The 22,038-nt window shown below is 46.3% G+C and overlaps 1 protein-coding gene across 1 annotated transcript; it reads left to right on the top strand.

The window, feature by feature from the left end:
• Positions 1-20,096: 20,096 nt before the first annotated feature.
• Positions 20,097-21,783, top strand: LOC149434620 (G protein-coupled receptor 20-like). The gene has a single exon (XM_089663570.1). The coding sequence runs from the start codon at positions 20,639-20,641 to the stop codon at positions 21,656-21,658; it is 1,020 nt and encodes a 339-aa protein (XP_089519696.1). The 5' UTR covers positions 20,097-20,638; the 3' UTR covers positions 21,659-21,783.
• Positions 21,784-22,038: the final 255 nt, after the last annotated feature.

The following is a 22,038-nucleotide window of genomic DNA, read 5'->3' as shown; positions in this document are numbered from 1 at the left end:
GACTCCGCCTCTAAGTTGGGGTTTCCCTCATTTTGAATGAGATCCACCCTGGAAGAACTAAACTCCGGCAAATTCGCCCGTCACTAAATCCGATGCTGCAGCTCCATCTGGTCCCATCGCATTCTGCATTGAATGTAAAGTATAAAGAGACCTGAGAAACAATGACCTGACTCCCTGGTTTATGATCAGCGGAAACCCCATGAAAAAGGGGTGTGGCCTTAATATATGGGACTGAGTGGATATCACGGCTATTTTTCACCTTGGGGTCAGTAGCAGATAGATGTCCTTATTAATCCAACCGTATTACAGATCATTTATTTAAAGTGTTACTAAAAACACAACAGTAAAATCAGTCGGTATATGCAGTCATGCATGCTTGTTCTACTCACTGTGGGACCTAAGGGGTTAATCCTCTGCATTATCTAAAGAGGCTGTTTGATCTTGTCTTCTTCGATCCTTCTTTTCTTCTACTGTCCCCAATCTATTTGCTGATAGAACAGAGCCTTTGGAGTCACTCTGTACATGCTCAGCTTAGTGTGTATGTGCTAGAGTGTTTTTTTTTTCTTGGGAGAGTGCATGTGAACAGCACAGGGCCAATCAGCGCTATCCAGAGGGTCAGGGGTCATGCAGCCTCATAGGGCAGTCATAGGAGAATGAAAACTCCTCCTACTAGCTTTAACCAGTGCTCTGCTGGACACTGATAGAAGTCACAAGGCTGCTGTATGCTGCTGATGAGTAAAGGTATTTAGCACTTTATATTTACGAAAATAATTGCATTTCCGTGTTTTGTGTACTGTGGGAGACAAGATATGGTGAATGCAGGGCCCGGGAACAGCGGACATAGTGAATGCAGGGTCTGGGGTGACTAGATATAGTGAATGCAGGGTCCGGGGAGACCAGATATAGTGAATGCAGGGCCCGGGGAGAGCGGACATAGTGAATGCAGGGTCTGGGGTGACTAGATATAGTGAATGCAGGGTCCGGGGAGACCAGATATAGTGAATGCAGGGTCCAGGGAGGCCAGATATAGTGAATGCGGGGTCCAGGGAGGCCAGATATAGTGAATGCGGGGTCTGGGAAGACCGGATATAGTGAATGCAGGGTCCGAGGAGACCGGATATAGTGAATGCAGGGTCCGGGGAGAGCAGATATAGTGAATGCGGGGTCCGGGAGAGAGGATATAGTGAATGCAGGGTCCGGGGAGAGCGGATATAGTGAATGCAGGGTCAGGGGAGAGCGGATATAGTAAATGCAGGGTCCGGGGAGACCAGATATAGTGAATGCAGGGTCCGGGGAGAGCGGATATAGTGAATCCAGGGCCAATATGAGGCAGAAGGGTACATTAAATGTTTTTTTGGATGATGATATACACCTTTGTATAAGTTTGTTATTAGCGCATACCTTTTTAATTAGGATTATTTTTAGATCCCAACTGACTGTTCAGTTTAAACAACCTGCAGCAGTTACATGAAGACCAAAGCTGGGCAACGCCCTATAGAATATAATCCGCCCCGGTCTATGCAGAAAAGCCTGTGTACAATGTCATTTATTACAATATGACCATTTCTCATTATTTGCACCAATTAGAAAAGCCTGTGCTAAGGAAGTGAAGGGTGAATCTCCCTGACGGGGACACAGACAGCAGTAAGAACCTGCCAGGGGGACTAATCCACCTCCATTATGTCCAAAACAAAAAAAAAAAAAGTTTTGTCTTTAGTTATACTTCAATGACCTCCGGGGTTTTAATTTTTTATTAGATAATGGAAAAAAGAGGGAAAGTTTGGGTTTGCATATTCACCTCTTTTTTTTTTTTAAATCGATCCCACAATCATTGGTGGTTATTGGTGATGCATACCCTGCCCCACCCCCTCGGCTCTTGTTCAGTCGTATGATTGCTATTAGTGGTAGTTATGGGCACTGACTTTGTGTGATGTCTAGTTACATGAATGTATTATTAATCTTGTCTTTCTTTCTTTACAGGTTTATTGTCGGCTACTTCATATTTGGTAACCGTTAATTGACGGTTGCTGAGCGGTTGTGATTTTTCACACAAATTCTGAGAAGTGCAAAAATGACCCAATTCGTAAGTATTTTTTTTCACTATTCTTATGACACCCACCCACAACTGCACATACACGAAAGGGATGGGGGGGGCTCATGACATTATCAACCTAATGTGGACACATGGCTGCATTCGTTTTCATTTTCAGACTTTTTCACTAAATTTTCACCTACATATCCTGTGAAGAACACATTTCCTGTCCCTGGGTGGCTATGTTCACCTCTCCCAGGGCTGTGGATATGGGGGTACCACCGGTCCTCCTGTATGGGGCCCAGGCCAGCAGGGGGACCCAAGCAGAGGAGGAACAGAAAAAGATGGAAAAACTCCGAGAGGAGGAGGAGAGAAAATGGGAAAACAAAAAAATAGAAGACATGCAGCGGATGGATGAAATTCGCAGGAAGGAGGAAGCTAATTGGAGAAAAGCAGAGCTAAAGAGAGAAGAACAGAAGAGAAAATCCAAATTACTGCCAATGTAATGTAAATCTGAACGTCCACTAATCGCTTTGTTTTCATTTATAGGTGAAGCGCACAACTTCTAGCTTCCGAGTTCAGGAAGATATTATGTGGGAAGAACTGAGGAAAGGGAGGAAGAGGTGGTATGAAGAAGATCGCAGGAAAAGGAAGGCGGAAAAGATGGAATTAGAGCAGAAGATGATGGAGAAGAAGAGAAAGGAGGAGGAGGAACAGAGAAGGAGGGAAAAAAGAGAGGCGGAGGAACGGAGAAGGAAGGAAAAAAGAGAGGAGGTGGAGAGAAAATGTGAAAACAAAAAAGCACGAGACACGCAGCGGATGGATGACATTCGCAGGAGGGAGGGAGCGAATTGGATAACAGCAGTGCTAAAGAGAGAAGAACAGAAGAGAAAGGAAGAGGAGGAACAGAGAATGGTGGATATAATCAGAGAGGAGGTGGAGAGAAAATGTGAAAACAAAAAATGGTGCCAATCATCTCTATAGTCTAAGAAATCGGATAGCTACGAGCATTTCATCACTTCAGTTTCGCAGGATATAAACAGCACAATTTGTAAATTGGGAAAGCATCTGATCACACCGATCTTGGTTTGATTAGATAATGTAAGGGCAGAGGAGATATCTAGAGTCTGATAGACCCCAAATTTTTGAAAAAAAGAATATATGACAATGCCCATTGAAGTTATTGGGGATATTTGCATTCCCTGTGATAGCATTAAAAGTGATAAAAAAAATTAAAGGGGCAGTGTAAATATAATTAAAAAAAATCAAAATAACTTAAACCCCCCCCCCCCCCCCACATGCACACACGCACACCTATGTGCACGAGCCTTGACCCTGTGCCGGTATGTAAACAGCGGTTGTACCATGCATGTGAGGTATCGCCATGAACGTCAGCTCAAGGGCAGTAATTCTAACACTAGACCTCCTCTGTAAATCTAAAATGGTAGCTTTTAAAACCTTGCCTATGGATATTAAAAATGTATGCAGTTTGTCGCCATTGCACGGGGCATGTGCAGTTTTAAATAATGTCATGTTTGGAATCTGTTTACTGGGCATACCATCATCTTTTATATTTTACCAAATAATTGGCCAATATACTGTATTGTGTTTTTGTACATTAAAAGTAAAAAAAGTGAATTTTTGTTTTTAATTTGCTTTTGAAAAATCGCTATGCGAATATTTTATTCATTAGGGTGTCTGCTTTAAAAAAAATATACAATGTTTGGGGGTTTAAATTAATTTCCTAGCAAAAAAATACAGATTTTTTTCATGTGAACAAAAAGTGTCAGAAAAGAATTGATCTTCAGGTGGTTTGAAGAGTGAGTGATGTGTGGCACAAACTTCTAATGCTGGGCATAAAATCCCCCACCCCCCAAAATGACCCCTTTTTGGAAAGTAGATACACCAAACTATTTGCTGAGAGGCATGTTGAACGAATAGAAGAATTCATTTTTTTACCACAAGTTTTTGGAAAATGACAAAGATATATTTTTTTTTTTTACACAAAATTGTCAGTTAAATGATTTATTGCTCACACATGCAATTGGTATATGTGGAATTGCTCCCCAAAATACATTCTGCTACGTCTCCCGAGTATGGGGGTACCACATGTGAGAGACGTTTTGGCAGTCTAGCCAAGTACAGGACCCCAAAATCCAATAAGCACTTTCAGGCTTTTAAAAGGCTTTATTTCCTCATTACACTTCCTGACTACCTATCACAGTTTCGAAGGTCCTGAAATTTCCATCATAGCACCAAACCCCCCCAACAAATGACCACGTTTTGGAAAGTGGACACCCCAAGGAATTTGATAAGAAGCATGGTGAATATTTTGCAGATCTCGTTTGTTGCCACAAGTTTTTAGAAAATTAAGAAAAAAAACAAAAATATATTTTTTCTTTTCTTTTTTCATATTTTAAAACCTTGTGAGAAAAAATGAGATCTGCAAAATACTCACCATGCCTCTTTTTAAATTCCTTGGGGTGTCTACTTTCCAAAAAGGGGTAATTTAGGGGTGGGGTGGGGTGGGGAGGGTTGGTGCAATCCTGACATTTCAGGGCCTCCAAAACTGTGATAGGTAGTGAGGAAGTGAAATGAGGAAGTTACGCACCTTCAGGCTTTCAAAGTGGTCATTGGATTTCAGGCTCCTGTATGTGGCTAGGCTCCCAATATATTTAGAATTAATCATTTAAATGACAACTTTATGTAAAAAAAAAAAAAATCTGTTTTCCAGTAGCTTGTGGAAAAACAAATCTTCCATGGACTCAATATGCCTCTCAGCAGATGGCTTAGGGTGTCTACTTTCCGAAAAGGGGTCATTTGGGGGTGTTTGTACTGTCCTGGTATTTTAGCACCTCAAGAAATGTGATGGGCAGTCAGAAAGAAATGCCCGTAGCGAATAGGGAAGAATGGAAATAGCGCAGGGCATACATGACTAGGCCCAGAGTGGTAGGGAATGGAAAGGGTTAAAAATTTAGCTCCAAGGGGTGGGGAATGGATTGGGAATTACGGGATTGGCAGATGTGGAGTGTAGGAGGTGTCTGTGGCACCGTAGGGTGGGGGTTGCTGCGGAAGGGGCGTCAGTGCAGCTGGATGGGTGCAAGGACCAGAGCTTCATGTGAGCTTGGTCCTGAAAATTCCCCCTCCTATCTGACCTGCGTCATGGAGGCCCTTGTGGCACAGCTTCGGGAGGCAGCAGAAGAGCGAGGTATGGGCTGGTTGCAGGGCCGGGTCTCTGATCTGTTGGGAGACCCGGGCTTGTCACCAGCAGCGGGGGGGCGGGTGCGCCCACGTGCTCGGAGGTCTAGGCCTCCGGAGCGCTTCAGTCTGGCCCCACCCCCTGGAGCTCAGCGCCGCATTGGGAGCCCCCCTCCGGCCCCGCTGGCAGGGCGCTCACTGGCCTCTGCTGGCGGCGGTGCCGGGAGGAATCCCCGGCGATGGCGGAGCTCGGCGGGCGGGGTTTTGTCGAGTGGCCCCTCCCCCCCGCCCGCACGGAGAGGAGGACGTGGAGTGTGCTCGGCGGGCGAGGTTTCACCGAGTGGCCCCTCCACCCCGCCAGCACGGAGAGGAGGCCGTGGAGTGCGCTCGGCGGGCGGGGTTTCGCCGAGTGGCCCCTCCACCCCGCCAGCACGGAGAGGAGGCCGTGGAGTGAGTTCGGTGGGCGGGATTTTGCCGAGTGGCCCCTCCCCCCCGCCCGCACGGAGAGGAGGACGTGAAGTGAGCTTGGCGGGCGGGGTTTCGCGGGGTAGTCCCTCCCCCCCGCCCGCACGGCGTGGAGGCAGGAGAGGGAGTGCATTTACCGGCTCCTCCGCTGACATAGTACCTGTCAGGGAGGGAGCTCGGCGCGGGAGGCGGTCAGCTGCGGCTGCTGGGCTGTCCCCTGATGCGGCTGGTGGGCCCCCTGGACAGTCGGGAGCTTGGGCTCCCAGAAGACGGAAGAAGACGTGCAGCGCTGGGCGGAGTGCAGCTGGGAGTGCTGCTGGACGTAGCCCAGGGCCGGCGACAGGCATGGCTGGTGCCCAGAGGCGGAGTCGGGAGTGGCACAACCCTGCGGGACCCGTGGCTCCTGGGACCGGGAGGCCATCCGGACGTCGAGCGGTGGACGAGAGGTCGGAGGGCGAGCTGTCGGAACCCGATGCGGGGGCGATGGCTCATCGCTCTTCATCGATGGAGCGGGAGCGCGCGGCTGATGGGGCATCTCCTGGGCAGCCTGGTGAGTTACCTGTTCCTGTGTCTGTCTCCTTTTCTTCTGCGTTGCGGGATCTGCTGGGGGGCGGTCAGGCCGCCCCGGTGGGTGCGGCCTCGGCGGCGTTCGTTGGCGGCGTTCCCCTGTCTGGTTTTGGTGGGGGTCTCGGGGAGGTACTTTCCGGTTTGCGGGACTTGGTGCGGCGGCTGGAGCGGGGCGGTGTTGGGACCCCTGGGCCTGTTTCTGCGTGGCTCCCGCCGGCCGGTGGGGACGGGCTCGCGGTTCCGGGACAGGACAGCGGGGTAGTGCGGGGCCTGGGGGTCTCTTCTCCGCTTAGTTCTGGGCCTGGGGTGGTTTCCGCGGAGTCTGGGTTTATGGGTTCTGCGGTTCCTTCCGCGGTTTTGGGGGAGGGTTCGGGGGTGTCCGGACCTGTCGGCGTGGCGGACTCTGCGAAGGGGGAAGTGTATGTGTGTTTTGAGGGCCCCTTGGGTGCGCATTTGCAGTCGGCCGTGCGGGAACAAATTTGGAACGGGGAGTATGTGGACATATTCACGCTCTTGCCTTTGGAGCGTTTTCCGTTTGATGGGTCCCGGGTTGATGACGGTAGACGGGAGGATGCGGAGCGGCGGCGTTTTCGGCTTATCCCCCGTACTTTTGCGAATTGGTTGCAGGTTTTCGCAATCATGGCCAGTGTCATTGGGGAGAAAGCTCCGGAGCATTGCTCGGCGTTGTTCTGTTACCTGGATGCCATTAGTGAGGCTCACAGGGTTTACGGCGGGTCTGCGTGGCTTCGGTACGATGAGCAGTTTAGGCAGCGGAGGGCTGTTCGCCCGTCTTTGCGTTGGGACCACAAGGACATTGGCCTCTGGATGCGGCTCATGGCACCGCCGAGGGCTCCTGGTCCGTTTTTTCAGGGCGGGGCCGGTGGTTCGTTTTCCCCGGGACAATCGGCCGCCAAGCGTAGGGGTTTCTGCTGGCAGTTCCAGGAGGGCACTTGTCGTTTTGGAGGGTCCTGTAGGTTTAGGCACGAGTGTTCCGGGTGCGGTGGATCCCATCCTTTCTCGCGCTGTTTCAGGCAGGGTAGAGGCCCTCCCGGAGAGCCTGCAGGTAAGAGGGACGACGCCGGTGCGGGTGGAAAGGATGGAGCCTTTCTTAAATAGATATCCTGATCGGGCTGCGGCGGTGCTGCTGGCGGCAGGTTTTTCGGAGGGTTTTCGCATCCCCTGTACTTTGACTTTGGTCCCCCCCTTAGCTCGGAATTTACGGTCGGCCTTGCAGCATGCTGAGGTGGTTTCGGCTAAGTTGCGGAAGGAAGTGGGGTTGGGTCGTATGGGTGGTCCGTTTACTTGTGCTCCGTTAGCGGATCTGGTGGTTTCTCCCTTGGGGGTTGTGCCTAAGAAGGAGCCGCATGCGTTTCGGTTAATTTACCACCTGTCCTTCCCTAAGGGGGGGGTCGGTGAATGACGCTATAGATCCGGAGTCGTGTTCGGTGTCTTACACGTCCTTTGATGCGGCAGTGCTCTGGGTTCGTCGGTATGGGCGCGGTGCCCTCATGGCGAAGTCCGACATTGAGTCGGCGTTCCGGCTGTTGCCGGTTCATCCGGACAGTTTTCGTTTTTTGGGTTGCCGTTGGCAGGGCGCGTTTTACGTTGATAGGTGTTTGCCCATGGGGTGTTCTATCTCTTGTGCGTTGTTTGAAAAGTTCAGTTCGTTCGTGGAGTGGGTGGTTCGGGATGTTTCAGGGGTGAATTCGGTCATCCATTATTTGGATGATTTTCTTTGCGTGGGTCCACTGGCTTCCGGGGTGTGCGCGGTTTTGCTTGCTACGTTGCAGCACGTTGCTGACCGTTTCGGGATTCCTTTGGCGGCTGACAAGACGGAGGGTCCGGCTTCGGTGATGACTTTCTTGGGCATCGTTTTGGATTCTGGCGCAATGGAGTGCCGGCTGCCGGAAGAGAAGCTGTTGGCCCTTCAGGGTGAAATTCGTGCGGTTCAGGGGAAGCGTAAAATTCAGCTGCGGCCCTTGCAGTCATTGTTGGGGAAACTTAATTTCGTTTGTCGGATCCTGCCGATGGGTCGGGTGTTCTGCCGCCGGTTGGCGGCGGCGACGGCGGGTATTGCCTCCCCTTTTCATTTCATTCGGCTGACTCGGGAGCATCGGGAGGTCTTGCAGTTGTGGCACACCTTTTTGGATTCTTTCAACGGCCGGGCGCTTTGGATGTCGGGCCTGGTTAGTAATTTTGACTTGGAGCTGTTCACGGACGCGGCGGCTTCTGCGGGATACGGGGCCTATTTCCGGGGTCGGTGGAGTGCGGCCTCGTGGCCGGCTTCCTGGCGGGAGGCATATTTTCTCAGTAACCTAGCGCTGTTGGAACTGTTTCCAGTGGCATTGGCGGTTGAGGTTTGGGGGGAGAATTTTCGGAATCAAAAGGTGCGTTTTCACTGCGACAATTTGGGGGTGGTTCAGGTCATCAATAGGGTCTCGGCTTCTTCCCGACCGGTGGTGGCCCTGCTTCGCCACTTAGTGTTGCGTTGCTTGCAGCTGAATGTTTTTCTCCATGCGGTACATCCCCCTGGGGTTGACAACACCTTAGCTGACGCTTTATCTCGTTTTCAGTGGGACAAATTCCGGGAGTTGGCGCCGGCGGCGGAGCAACACGGGGTTCCTTGTCCCGACTGGCTGTGGGAGATTGCCTTGGAGTCGTTGCGGGTTGGATCCGGCGGTCGGTGAGTGAGGCGACTTGGTCTGCTTACTCTACGGTCTGGCGGGAATGGCTGGAGCTGTTGCGACTGGTAGCTATTGATCCCTGGGGGCCGGAGGTGCGTGTGGCGGTGTTGTACTTCTTGGCGCGGAGTTTGGAGCGGGGGGTGTCGGCGTCCGCAGTGGATCGCCGTCTAGCGGCATTGGCATTTTTCTTTAAGTTGCAAGGGTGTCGGAATTTTACTAAGGATTTTTGGGTTTGACAGGCTCTGCGGGGTTATCGGAGGGCTCATCGTTGTAGGGATTCTCGTCGTCCGGTGTCGTTCGTGTTGTTGGGGTCTTTGTTTGAGCATCTGCGGACTGTGTGTTCTTCGGATTTTGAGGTGGTTTTATTTCGAGCTGCCTTTGCGGTGGCTTTTTTTGGGGCTTTGCGAATTGGGGAGCTCGTTAGTCCGTCCAAGTCGGTTCTTGGGGGGTTGTTGGTGGAGGAGGTTGTGTGCTCCGGTGATTGGGTGGAGGTTCTGGTCCGTCGGTCTAAGACGAATCAATTGGGCAGGGGTGCGGAGGTGCGTTTTTTCGCTCTTCCGGGTTCACTGGTGTGCCCTGTTCAGGCGGTTCGGGAATTTTTGTCCCGTCGCCCTGGGGGGCGGGGGTCCTTTTCAGGCATGTTGATGGATCCCCTTTAACGCGTTTTCAATTTGTGGCGGTTTTTCGCCGGTGTTTGACGGCTGCTGGTTTGGATGCGTCTTTGTATGCTTCGCACTCGTTTCGGATAGGGGCTGCTACGGAGGCAGCCAGGTGGGGGCTGTCGGAGGATGTAGTGAAGCGCATTGGTAGGTGGGATTCCCAGAGATTTCGCCTGTACGTTCGGCCGCATTTGTTGCGGGCTTAGTGGGCGGTCCTGTGTTTTGTTTGTTTGGGTTGTGGGAGGTTGTTGCGGTTTTGTCCCTGTGCTGTATTGTTCTGGCGGTATTGTTTCTTTTCTTTCAGGTGGAGCGGTGTGCCTGGTGTGGATCCTGGGTCACTCGTATGTGTTTTGAGGGGCCAGGCGGGCTGATGTTCGGCCCAATGGCAGGCAGCTGGGGTTGGATAGACGGGAGGTTTGTGTCCGCTGGTTAGGTGTGCCGGGCATGTTGTGGAGTCGTGTTGTGCCAGAGGTGCGGCGTTTTGTGCGGCTGGATAGGCCACCGGATGTGTTGGTGATTCACGCGGGTGGCAACGATTTGGGGGGTAGGTCCATGCGGGAGCTGGTTAGAGATGTCAAGCTGGATTTTCTTCAGTTGCAAAGTGAGTTTCCGGGGATGGTGGTGGTGTGGTCTGACATGGTCGCCCGCACTTCTTGGCGCTTGGCGCGGTCGGTGGAGCGGCTCAACAAGGCCAGGATTAAGGTCAACCGGGAGGTGGGGCGCTTTTTTAGTCGTAATGGAGGATTGGTGGTTCGGCATGTGGGAGTTGGATACTTGGCGGTACCTTCGCAGTGATGGAGTGCATTTGAATGCGGTGGGCACGGATTTGTGGTCCCTGGAGCTGCAGGACGGCATACTTCGGGCGGTTCGTTTGTGGCGTGGCACGCATGGGTAAGGGCTTACCCAGCGTGCTGTGGCGGTTGTTGGTCTTTGGAGGCGGTTCTCATGTTGGAAGGAAAACAATGGTGTGGGACCCCATCCGTGGTATAGGGGGCCCGGTGGATATTCCAGTTAACCAAGGATTAACTGGAAGGTGGTGGTGCTGCACTGCGGACGGTATGGTTATCTCCGAGCTGGTTGGTTGCGGCTGGAGGCCTAGTGTATAGGGTTGTCCGCAGGTGCATTTTGGATCGTTTGTGAGTGCCTTTGAAGACCAACAACAATTCTTTGGTTTCCGTTAAGGAACGGTTGATGTATGTAAAATAAGAAGTTGTTAATAAAAGGCCATGTTGGCCATTTACTCCAAAATGGTGTCATGTTTTTGTAAAGTTTATTTGGTTAAAGGGGGGGTTTGGAGTGGTATGGATAGGCAATGGTGGAAGTAGGAGTGGACAAGCCTATCTATGGTGCAGTAGTCAAGAAATGCCCGTAGCGAATAGGGAAGAATGGAAATAGCGCAGGGCATACATGACTAGGCCCAGAGTGGTAGGGAACGGAAAGGGTTAAAAATTTAGCTCCAAGGGGTGGGGAATGGATTGGGAATTACGGGATTGGCAGATGTGGAGTGTAGGAGGTGTCTGTGGCACCGTAGGGTGGGGGTTGCTGCGGAAGGGGCGTCAGTGCAGCTGGATGGGTGCAAGGACCAGAGCTTCCCTCCCGCCCTCCCTGTTAGGTTGGGTATAGGGTCTTGTCCGGGGGCAGGTGCGCAGGAAACTCGAAAAAAAAAAAAAAAAAAGGTGACGCTGGTTGGAGAGGTGGGTTTTATGTTGGTTCGTGGGCGGTTGTTGGTCTTTGGAGGCGGTTCTCATGTTGGAAGGAAAACAATGGTGTGGGACCCCATCCGTGGTATAGGGGGCACGGTGGATATTCCCAGTTAACCAAGGTTTAACTGGAAGGTGGTGGTGCTGCACTGCGGACGGTATGGTTATCTCCGAGCTGGTTGGTTGCGGCTGGAGGCCTAGTGTATAGGGTTGTCCGCAGGTGCATTTTGGATCGTTTGTGGGTGCCTTTGAAGACCAACAACAATTCTTTGGTTTCCGTTAAGGAACGGTTGATGTATGTAAAATGTGAAGTTGTTAATAAAAGGCCATGTTGGCCATTTACTCCAAAATGGTGTCATATTTTTGTAAAGTTTATTTGCTTAAAGGGGGGGTTTGGAGTGGTATGGATAGGGCAATGGTGGCAGTAGGAGTGGACAAGCCTATCTATGGTGCAGTAGTCAAGTAAAAGCTGTGTAAATTGCAGTATCTGTACCACAGTTTATGTGGCACACCTTTTTGGATATTTTTTACGACCGAAATCAGAAAATATCGTTTTTTACAAAAACATTTTTTTCTTAAAAAAATTTTTAGTTTATAACGCCGAAAATAAAAAGCACACAGGTGATCAAATACCACTGAAAGAAAGCTCCATTTGTGTGAAGAAAAGGACATAAATTTATTTATGTACCGTATTGCATAACTGCGCAATTGTCAGTTAAACTAGCGCAGCGCTGTATAGCAAAACAATGGAGTAAATTGCAGTATCTGTAGCACAGTTTGTAGACGCTATAACGTTCACACAAAGCAATCAATTTACACTTATTGGGATTTTTTTACCAAAACCATGTAGCAGAATATATTTTGGCCTAAATTTATAAGTTTGCGTTTAATATATATTTTTTATAGCCAAAAGTTAAAAATATAGTTTTTCTGCAAAATTTTTGTTTTTTTTTGTTTATAGAGCAAAAAATAAAAAGCGCAGAGGTGATCAAATACCAGCAAAAGAAAGCTCTATTTGTGTGAAAAAAGGATGTAAATTTCGTTTGGGTGCAGCATTGCATGACCGCGCAATTATCAGTTAAATTAGTGCAGCGCCGAGTAGCAAAAAGAGGCGTGGTCATTAAGGAGGGTAAATCCTCTGGAGGGCGAGGGGTTAAATATAATAGATATATAGATGTACAGATAGATAATAATGATGTATATACAGGGACATGCTGGCTGTGATAGTTTTAAATCCTAACTGAAATTTTAGTTTAGCTCAGCTGATGACATTTTGGGGGAATTAAAGCAAATGTCATGTACAGTCTCTGTAATTAGTAACACGCTTTTCCCCAACTTATATCATGACGTTATTATATTAAACAATTGCATTCATTAAATTAATATCATTTAATTAAATCATTACATTACATTAATCAGTTACATCAGTTACATTAATATTATTTAAATAATTCCATTCATTAATGACACCGATATCATGACATTAATATCCCCATTGCACTGCACAGGAGACATGGCTGGGCATTTGTTTGCACCTTTGACCATATATGGTAGCAGTTCCATGAAGACCAAAGCTGGGCAACGCCCTATAGAATATAATCCGCCCCGGTCTATGCAGAAAAGCCTGTGTACAATGTCATTTATTACAATATGACCATTTCTCATTATTTGCACCAATTAGAAAAGCCTGTGCTAAGGAAGTGAAGGGTGAATCTCCCTGACGGGGACACAGACAGCAATAAGAACCTGCCAGGGGGACTAATCCACCTCCATTATGTCCAAAACAAAAAAAAAAAAGTTTTGTCTTTAGTTATACTTCAATGACCTCCGGGGTTTTAATTTTTTATTAGATAATGGAAAAAAGAGGGAAAGTTTGGGTTTGCATATTCACCTCTCTTTTTTTTTTAAATCGATCCCACAATCATTGGTGGTTATTGGTGATGTATACCCTGCCCCCCCCCCCCTCGGCTCTTGTTCAGTCGTATGATTGCTATTAGTGGTAGTTATGGGCACTGACTTTGTGTGATGTCTAGTTACATGAATGTATTATTAATCTTGTCTTTCTTTCTTTACAGGTTTATTGTCGGCTACTTCATATTTGGTAACCGTTAATTGACGGTTGCTGAGCGGTTGTGATTTTTCACACAAATTCTGAGAAGTGCAAAAATGACCCAATTCGTAAGTATTTTTTTTCACTATTCTTATGACACCCACCCACAACTGCACATACACAAAGGGATGGGGGGGGCTCATGACATTATCAACCTAATATGGACACATGGCTGCATTCGTTTTCATTTTCAGACTTTTTCACTAAATTTTCACCTACATATCCTGTGAAGAACACATTTCCTGTCCCTGGGTGGCTATGTTCACCTCTCCCAGGGCTGTGGATATGGGGGTACCACCGGTCCTCCTGTATGGGGCCCAGGCCAGCAGGGGGACCCAAGCAGAGGAGGAACAGAAAAAGATGGAAAAACTCCGAGAGGAGGAGGAGAGAAAATGGGAAAACAAAAAAATAGAAGACATGCAGCGGATGGATGAAATTCGCAGGAAGGAGGAAGCTAATTGGAGAAAAGCAGAGCTAAAGAGACAAGAACAGAAGAGAAAATCCAAATTACTGCCAATGTAATGTAAATCTGAACGTCCACTAATCGCTTTGTTTTCATTTATAGGTGAAGCGCACAACTTCTAGCTTCCGAGTTCAGGAAGATATTATGTGGGAAGAACTGAGGAAAGGGAGGAAGAGGTGGTATGAAGAAGATCGCAGGAAAAGGAAGGCGGAAAAGATGGAATTACAGCAGAAGATGATAGAGAAGAAGAGAAAGGAGGAGGAGGAACAGAGAAGGAGGGAAAAAAGAGAGGCGGAGGAACAGAGAAGGAAGGAAAAAAGAGAGGAGGTGGAGGAACAGAGAAGGAAGGAAAAAAGAGAGGAGGTGGAGAGAAAATGTGAAAACAAAAAAGCACGAGACACGCAGCGGATGGATGACATTCGCAGGAGGGAGGGAGCGAATTGGATAACAGCAGTGCTAAAGAGAGAAGAACAGAAGAGAAAGGAGGAGGAGGAACAGAGAATGGTGGATATAATCAGAGAGGAGGAGGAGAGAAAGTGGCAAAACAAAAAAAGAGAAGAGGAAGAATTTTGCAAGAGGGAGGAAGCGAAATGGAAAAAAACAGAGGAAAAGAGAAAAGCAGAACAGAGGAGAAATAAAGAGGAGGAACAGAAAAAGATGGAAAAACTCCCGAGAGGAGGAGGAGAGAAAATGGGAAAACAAAAAAACAGAAGACATGCAGCGGATGGATGAAATTCGCAGGAAGGAGGAAGCTAATTGGAGAAAAGCAGAGCTAAAGAGAGAAGAACAGAAGAGAAAATCCAAATTACTGCCAATGTAATGTAAATCTGAACGTCCACTAATCGCTTTGTTTTCATTTATAGGTGAAGCGCACAACTTCTAGCTTCCGAGTTCAGGAAGATATTATGTGGGAAGAACTGAGGAAAGGGAGGAAGAGGTGGTATGAAGAAGATCGCAGGAAAAGGAAGGCGGAAAAGATGGAATTACAGCAGAAGATGATGGAGAAGAAGAGAAAGGAGGAACAGAGAAGGAGGGAAAAAAGAGAGGCGGAGGAACAGAGAAGGAAGGAAAAAAGAGAGGAGGTGGAGGAACAGAGAAGGAAGGAAAAAAGAGAGGAGGTGGAGAGAAAATGTGAAAACAAAAAAGCACGAGACACGCAGCGGATGCATGACATTCGCAGGAGGGAGGGAGCGAATTGGATAACAGCAGTGCTAAAGAGAGAAGAACAGAAGAGAAAGGAGGAGGAGGAACAGAGAATGGTGGATATAATCAGAGAGGAGGAGGAGAGAAAGTGGCAAAACAAAAAAAGAGAAGAGGAAGAATTTTGCAAGAGGGAGGAAGCGAAATGGAAAAAAACAGAGGAAAAGAGAAAAGCAGAACAGAGGAGAAATAAAGAGGAGGAACAGAAAAAGATGGAAAAACTCCCGAGAGGAGGAGGAGAGAAAATGGGAAAACAAAAAAATAGAAGACATGCAGCGGATGGATGAAATTCGCAGGAAGGAGGAAGCTAATTGGAGAAAAGCAGAGCTAAAGAGAGAAGAACAGAAGAGAAAATCCAAATTACTGCCAATGTAATGTAAATCTGAACGTCCACTAATCGCTTTGTTTTCATTTATAGGTGAAGCGCACAACTTCTAGCTTCCGAGTTCAGGAAGACATTATGTGGGAAGAACTGAGGAAAGGGAGGAAGAGGTGGTATGAAGAAGATCGCAGGAAAAGGAAGGCGGAAAAGATGGAATTACAGCAGAAGATGATGGAGAAGAAGAGAAAGGAGGAGGAGGAACAGAGAAGGAGGGAAAAAAGAGAGGCGGAGGAACAGAGAAGGAAGGAAAAAAGAGAGGAGGTGGAGAGAAAATGTGAAAACAAAAAAGCACGAGACACGCAGCGGATGGATGACATTCGCAGGAGGGAGGGAGCGAATTGGATAACAGCAGTGCTAAAGAGAGAAGAACAGAAGAGAAAGGAAGAGGAGGAACAGAGAATGGTGGATATAATCAGAGAGGAGGTGGAGAGAAAATGTGAAAACAAAAAAGCACGAGACACGCAGCGTCACTGATCGCCTCCATAGGTCGCTGATCGCCGCCATTATTAGTATAAAAAATGTAAATTCTAATATATATACACTGCCATTTGTAAATGCTATAACTTTCACGTAAACTAATTAATTTACACGTATTGGGATTTTTGTTTAGCAAAGACATGTCGCAGAATACATTTTGGCCTACATTTATGACAAAATTAGATTTTTTAATTTTTTTACTGGGCGTTGAAGGGATTAGCCCCTAAGTTTGATGTCCCACCATCTTGTCTCTCTCTGAGCCAAAGTTCTTCCATCTTAGAATCAGTATCCATCTTAAGTCAGTACTTTAAAAGAATTGACTTTCTTGTCTTAAACGGTAATTTGTCAGGAGTTAAAAAGTTCCTCTTTTTTGTCCAGGTGCAACTTCCCCTTTTTCCTTAGCTAGCCCGAGACTGAAAGTCTGTGGTGGGCTACATCCTGTTGAGAGAGTATTAATAACTATAAGCCAACGGTAAATGAGGAATTGTCTGCTTTCTGTGCTGTTCAAAAGTTCAAAGCTTGACGTATATAATAATAAACATATATGCCAACTGATTGGGCATGACTGACGTATGTAATATTCTAATTGGTTAAATGCATACCTGTCAATTGATTGGTTCTTATATTTATATGCATTGTTTTAAGTTTCATATATAAGTTTAAACACGGAAGAATAAATTCAGTTCATTCTGAGATACTACCTTGTGTCTGTCTGAAATTCCTTTGTGTCTCAGGTGAACTCCAGATCTGAGGGTAATTGCTGACCAATGCCAGGGGCTGACGGGAGTCAGTGCAGAGAGGAACGAGAGTCAATTCCTTTCAATTGGGGGCTCGTGTCCGGGATGAGATAATCATCTTTTCGGTAGGTAAGATTTTTTGTCATTTTTGTCAATTAGTCTGTCTTGCCGGTAAAGCTCTGATTGAAATCTCATGCCCTTAGGTAGCACTGGACTCAGCGTCATAAGACGCCAGTGGCCAGGCGCAGAGTGCTGTGGGAAGCACAAGGTCTTTTTGGAAAAAGACTAGAGGCAGTTTTGGGAACTGCAAAGTCTCTTATGAGAAGAGACTGAAAAGAGTTTCTTTGATGAAAGAAACCAGGAAAAAAGCCCGGGGTTGATCAGTATTGCCCTGCAAACCTTTGCTTTTCTTCCTATCGCATAGAAGTATAAGATAATTTGTTTGTGTGACACAAGTGCCCAGGTGGTAAAGTGTATGGGCCAGCGGTCACTGAAGGTATTGTCAATTTCCGTGTGACATGCCCCACCCCACCCAGATAAGCCTTATTGGTTGATGATCTGGGTGAGGTGATTGCGTGGTAACGCCGAGTTGGGTGCCTATGTAAATGTTTTGTTTAAATTGTGTTGTAAGTTAGAAAAGATTGGCAGAATATTATTAGAAAGTATTGTACACCCAGGTTATAATCTTCACTTTTATCAGTCACTAGAGAAAGACTAGAGAAAGTATCTTAGGTCCAGGCATTTTTAAAGGATAAATTGTCATTACAGCCTATAGGACAGATTTGTGATACAGATATATTCAAGTGTAAGATATGGGGAGAAGTCAGAGTAGGAATAAGCCCCCTCTCCCAAATGTTGGTGAATCGTGTAAAGATTATGTAGCCCGTATCTGTGGGACAGATTATTCTTTAATTCACCCCTGGGTAGATAGATTAGCAGAATGGAGTGAAGTAATGGGCAGTGTGGATCCATTTCCCTATAGTGGTGATAATGATACTTTTCATATGGATATGGTCAGGGGACTCTGTCTGGGAGAAAAACAGGCATTCCCATGGTACCAAGGAGACCCCATGTGGGACCCAAGATATATGGCCAGAGGTGGACAGAATTGGGTGACGTTTGCTCCGCTTTGGTTTTATAGGAAAAATAAGAGGCAAAAGAAGGCTGAAGTTAGGAATAATGATGCAGCAAGAATACATTCATTAGAGTCAGAAATAGACAGATCCACACACCCTCTCATGTTACTCCCTCCACCGTATGGTTATCCCACCCTTACAGAGGAAATTGTTGATTTCCTAACCAACCATTATGTAGTTCAGAATCCCATTCCCACTGCACCTCCCACATCACCAGTCTTAATACCTGCACAGACACACCAAATAACTGGTGCAGTTCAGATTTCTGCCACACAGCCTTCTACAGTTCAAACTCCCGAGGATTCTCAGAGTGTAGTTCAAACTCCTGCCACACATGAAGCCGCAGGGAGAATTGTTGTCACTCCAATTACTGAGGAGGATTTATTTTTTGAAGAATCCTCGGGTTCAGGTTCCCTGGTATTAAGGGAGAGTGATAGTCTGGATGTAACAGACATCCCGAGTTCACCACCTGAAACAGTATGTGGAGAGAATTCGCTGAAAAAGTGGAAAACTCTCTATAAGAACAGGTGGGAAACCCACCAACATTTTTAAAGCACCGCCTTTTTCAGTTTTTTTTTTGCTGCTTGCTGCTAGAGCACTTATTCAAAATCATACCCAATTGTCCAGTTGATTTGTTCTCTTGGGAAAGCTTAGTATTAATCTAAAACTCTGGGAAAGGAGGTATTGTAGCTTAATCTGCCGGGATACCAACTGTCCCTGTTATGACAGTGTTTATTGAAATATGATCCCTCACTCTCTGCTGGAACAATATAAAGTTTGAGCAGAAAGTTCCTTGGATGTGGGATTCATTTCCTGCACTCCAATACAAGGCCACACTGTGTTTTATAAATAAGGCCCTTTGTTTAAAGTAAAGGAGGAAAGAATAGTGCCCATGGTGGAGCATTTGTTTCAAGGCAAGAATCCTTGGAAAGGTGATTTCACCATACAACAGCCCAATAAATCTAGTTGAGAAGCCAGACGGTTCTTACAGATTTGTGCAGGACCTGAGGGCTATAAATGCTCTTGTAACTCTCATTGTCCCAATAGTACCTGATGTACCAATACTCATTTCCTCCATCCCACCTGATGCCGAGTTGTTTTTTTTTACAGTGATTGATTTGACAAATTTTTTTAGCAAATTCCTGTTGTTAAGGAGACATGGCTAATTTTTGCCTTTAACTTTAGAAGTAAAAGTTTTATCTGGAGTGAATTTCTCCAGGATTATACTGTAGTCCTCCAGGCCCCAAGCCATGAACTCCTAGCCATGGTTTAGTTGGTTTCAGTGCGGACAGCCAGCCAGGTGGAGTGTGTATCTTATATGTGATCATAAAGTGTCTAAGAAAAGTTATAATGGTGTTAAGAAACTGTTGAATACCTTGTTTTTGTCCTCACAAAAGGTGATAGGAAATTCAGTCACAAAGAGAGCTGCGGCTCTTATGGGTCTGCCCCGCCCATTGACCAAGAAAGACATGCTTACCTTTCTTGACATGATTGGTTGCTGCCGCCAATGGATACCTGACTGTTCCTACTATGACAGTATTTTGAGACAAACCACAGGTTTAGAAATGTCAGATCTTGTGAAATGGTTAATTGAAATGTGTAATGTTTTTGTGTATCTGAAACATGCTATGGTAATAGCCCCTGGTCTTGGTCTGCCCGCATATGATCAAATGTTTCATCTGTATGTTAGGGAAAATTGTAAAACTATGTCGGGAATCCTGGCTTGGGGAGCATGGAGGTACACTCCGCCCTTTTGTTTTGTTTTTTCTCAAAGATGGTTCTGGTACAGGTTCAAGGCATGCCTGTGTGTCTCAGAAGTTTGCTATTATTTGTGATGGTGATTCAAATGGCTATGTCATTTACTCTTGGACATGAGACCACCTTACACACCACCATTTAGTGAATATGAGGTTATCCTGTTGTTAAACCCCAAGTTGAGAATAAAATATATTCCTCCCACTTTAGATCCTGCTCCACTTTTAAATGTCACTGTTAGATCAAATATTGCAGTACATTTGCTACTTCTAAAGATATTAAGTGGAATGTAGTTAGTGTGACCAAAGCTCCACTAATTTGACTTTGTGTCACAAGAGGGGAGACCATGTATTCTAGAAGCTAGTGCACCTCTGTTCATCTTACAGTATCATGGGATAGGTCACAGCTCACAGTATTATGGGATAGGTCACAGGGGATGGCAGGTTACATGTGAACTGCTGGATTTTTTCATCCCTGGCCCCCCCTTTATGGTAAAATCATATGTGTCTAGATGCATTACATACATTAGGAACAATCCTCACAAGGCAAGACATTAACATTTTTTATCCGCCCACAGGTAGATTTTACACACATGCCAAAAGTAGGAAAAGGACAGGAATATTTTTGGGTAATTGTGGATATGTTTAGCCGCTAGGTGGAAATGTCCCTCAGAGTTCAGGTATAGAGATAAGGATGATTCCTTCTAAGAAGACAGGTTACCCCCCCCTTTTTTAGGTTTTAATGGATAGGCTCTTTCCCACTCCCTGGGCCAGACAGCCACTCATGGTAGAAAGAGGGGATTTAGGATTGATTCAGGAAGAATATGTGAGAAAGTTTATTGAAAGTTTGGACAAGGTTGAAAGAAATGTTGCTCGCACCTTTCTCTTTTTTTCACAGGAACCAACTCGCTTCCGTGATCGCTGTCACTAGGACCGCTGTTCTGACTGAGGATTCCAAGGCCTGGATCCATGCCAGATGTGTGAAAAGAGTAAACCATACCCCTAAGAAGCAAGACAAAGACACAGATACAGAAGAAGCAGCCAGAGAAGTCCTGAGAGATTGATCTGAACCACATGGAGTGCTTCGTCAGCCCTGGAAACTTCAACCCATCCAGGGAACTTGAACTGAATGAATCTATAGCAAATGACAAACAATTCCAAATCCCTCAACAAGCCAACCCAGGTGAAACCTTGCATCAAAGGTTCTATGGCCTTTGGGTGGCGTTGCTAATTATCAACTCTTTTATTTTTTTGATGGGCATAATACTGAACAGTTTGGCCCTTTATGTGTTCTGTTTTCAGACCAAAGTAAGGACACCCTCTGTTATTTACACCATTAACTTGGTAGTGACAGACCTTTTAGTGGGTCTCTCTCTACCAGCACGAATTGTTATGTATTACCGTAATGTAGAGACCTGTCATATCTGCTATTATGTTCACAGTTTTACGTACTCTGTGAACATGTACTGTAGTATTCTTTTCCTGACCTGCATCTGTGTTGATCGCTACCTGGCCATTGTGCAAGCCAAAGCCTCACGCAGATGGAGAAATCCCAGTTATGCTAAATGCATCTGTGTTTTGATTTGGATATTTGCTGTGATTGTAACTTTCATCATACTGACCACAACGATTAACCACAAACATTGTTGTTTTTTCCAGCTACTTATGCTGACAGGTTTTGAGTATTTTGTTCCTTTGGTGATTGTTGTTTTCTACACCCTGCGGATCATGTGGACTTTGTCCAAGTCAATACAAATGAACCAAAGCCGAGAGAGACGGGTGAAGGCGGTACAGCTCCTCATAATGGTGCTGGTCATCTTCACAGTCTGTTTCACTCCCATTCATGTTAGTCAAGTGGTTTTCTGTGTCCGCAGTGAGGTGTCTCGGCATGTCATCCTCATTGTGTACCATGTCACAGTAACTTTGAGTAGTTTTAATAGTTGTATGGATCCCATTGTCTATTGTTTTGTTACTAGCCATTTCCAATCCGCTAGGAATAGTATTTTCAGAGAACAACCGTCACCAGTTCCTTTTAACAGTCCCTGCCCCTGCCGTAGGCAGCTCGCCCTGGGGGCTAGGAAAATACAGGAGTAATGAGGCAATAAAAAGATAGATTAGGCATTGAGACTGGTTCCTTTTTTCAGGAAAGAGAAACTAATATGTTCTGTCTAATTAGAGTGTACAAAGATAATATCACTGAGAAGGAATGTACTGATTTGGTTAAGAAAATTCCCTGTTACCAGATTACATAATTTACTTTTAAGTCTCTAAACCAGTATCAGGAAATTTTGCCTGATTTGAACATAGTAATGTTGTTGCAGAATTTGTCTGTATTATATGGGTACGGTTTAGCGGGAATGTAGATTGGGTTAACTACATTGGCTATGGTTAACAAAAGTTTGGTAGAACCATACTGTTTTTGATATGTTATTAGCTGATAAAGGGAAAGTATGTAAAATGTTTAACTCCTGCGG

Source organism: Staurois parvus, unplaced genomic scaffold, assembly GCF_062004578.1.
Source record: "Staurois parvus isolate SC_StPar_1 unplaced genomic scaffold, SC_StPar_1.0 ptg001723l, whole genome shotgun sequence".
NCBI lineage: Eukaryota > Metazoa > Chordata > Amphibia > Anura > Ranidae > Staurois > Staurois parvus.
This window is presented reverse-complemented; position numbering and strand designations above follow the sequence as displayed.

Coding starts and splice junctions, on each gene's coding strand:
- LOC149434620 (XM_089663570.1), top strand. CDS start 20,639: ATGGAGTGCTTCGTCAGCCCTGGAAACTTCAACCCATCCAGGGAACTT.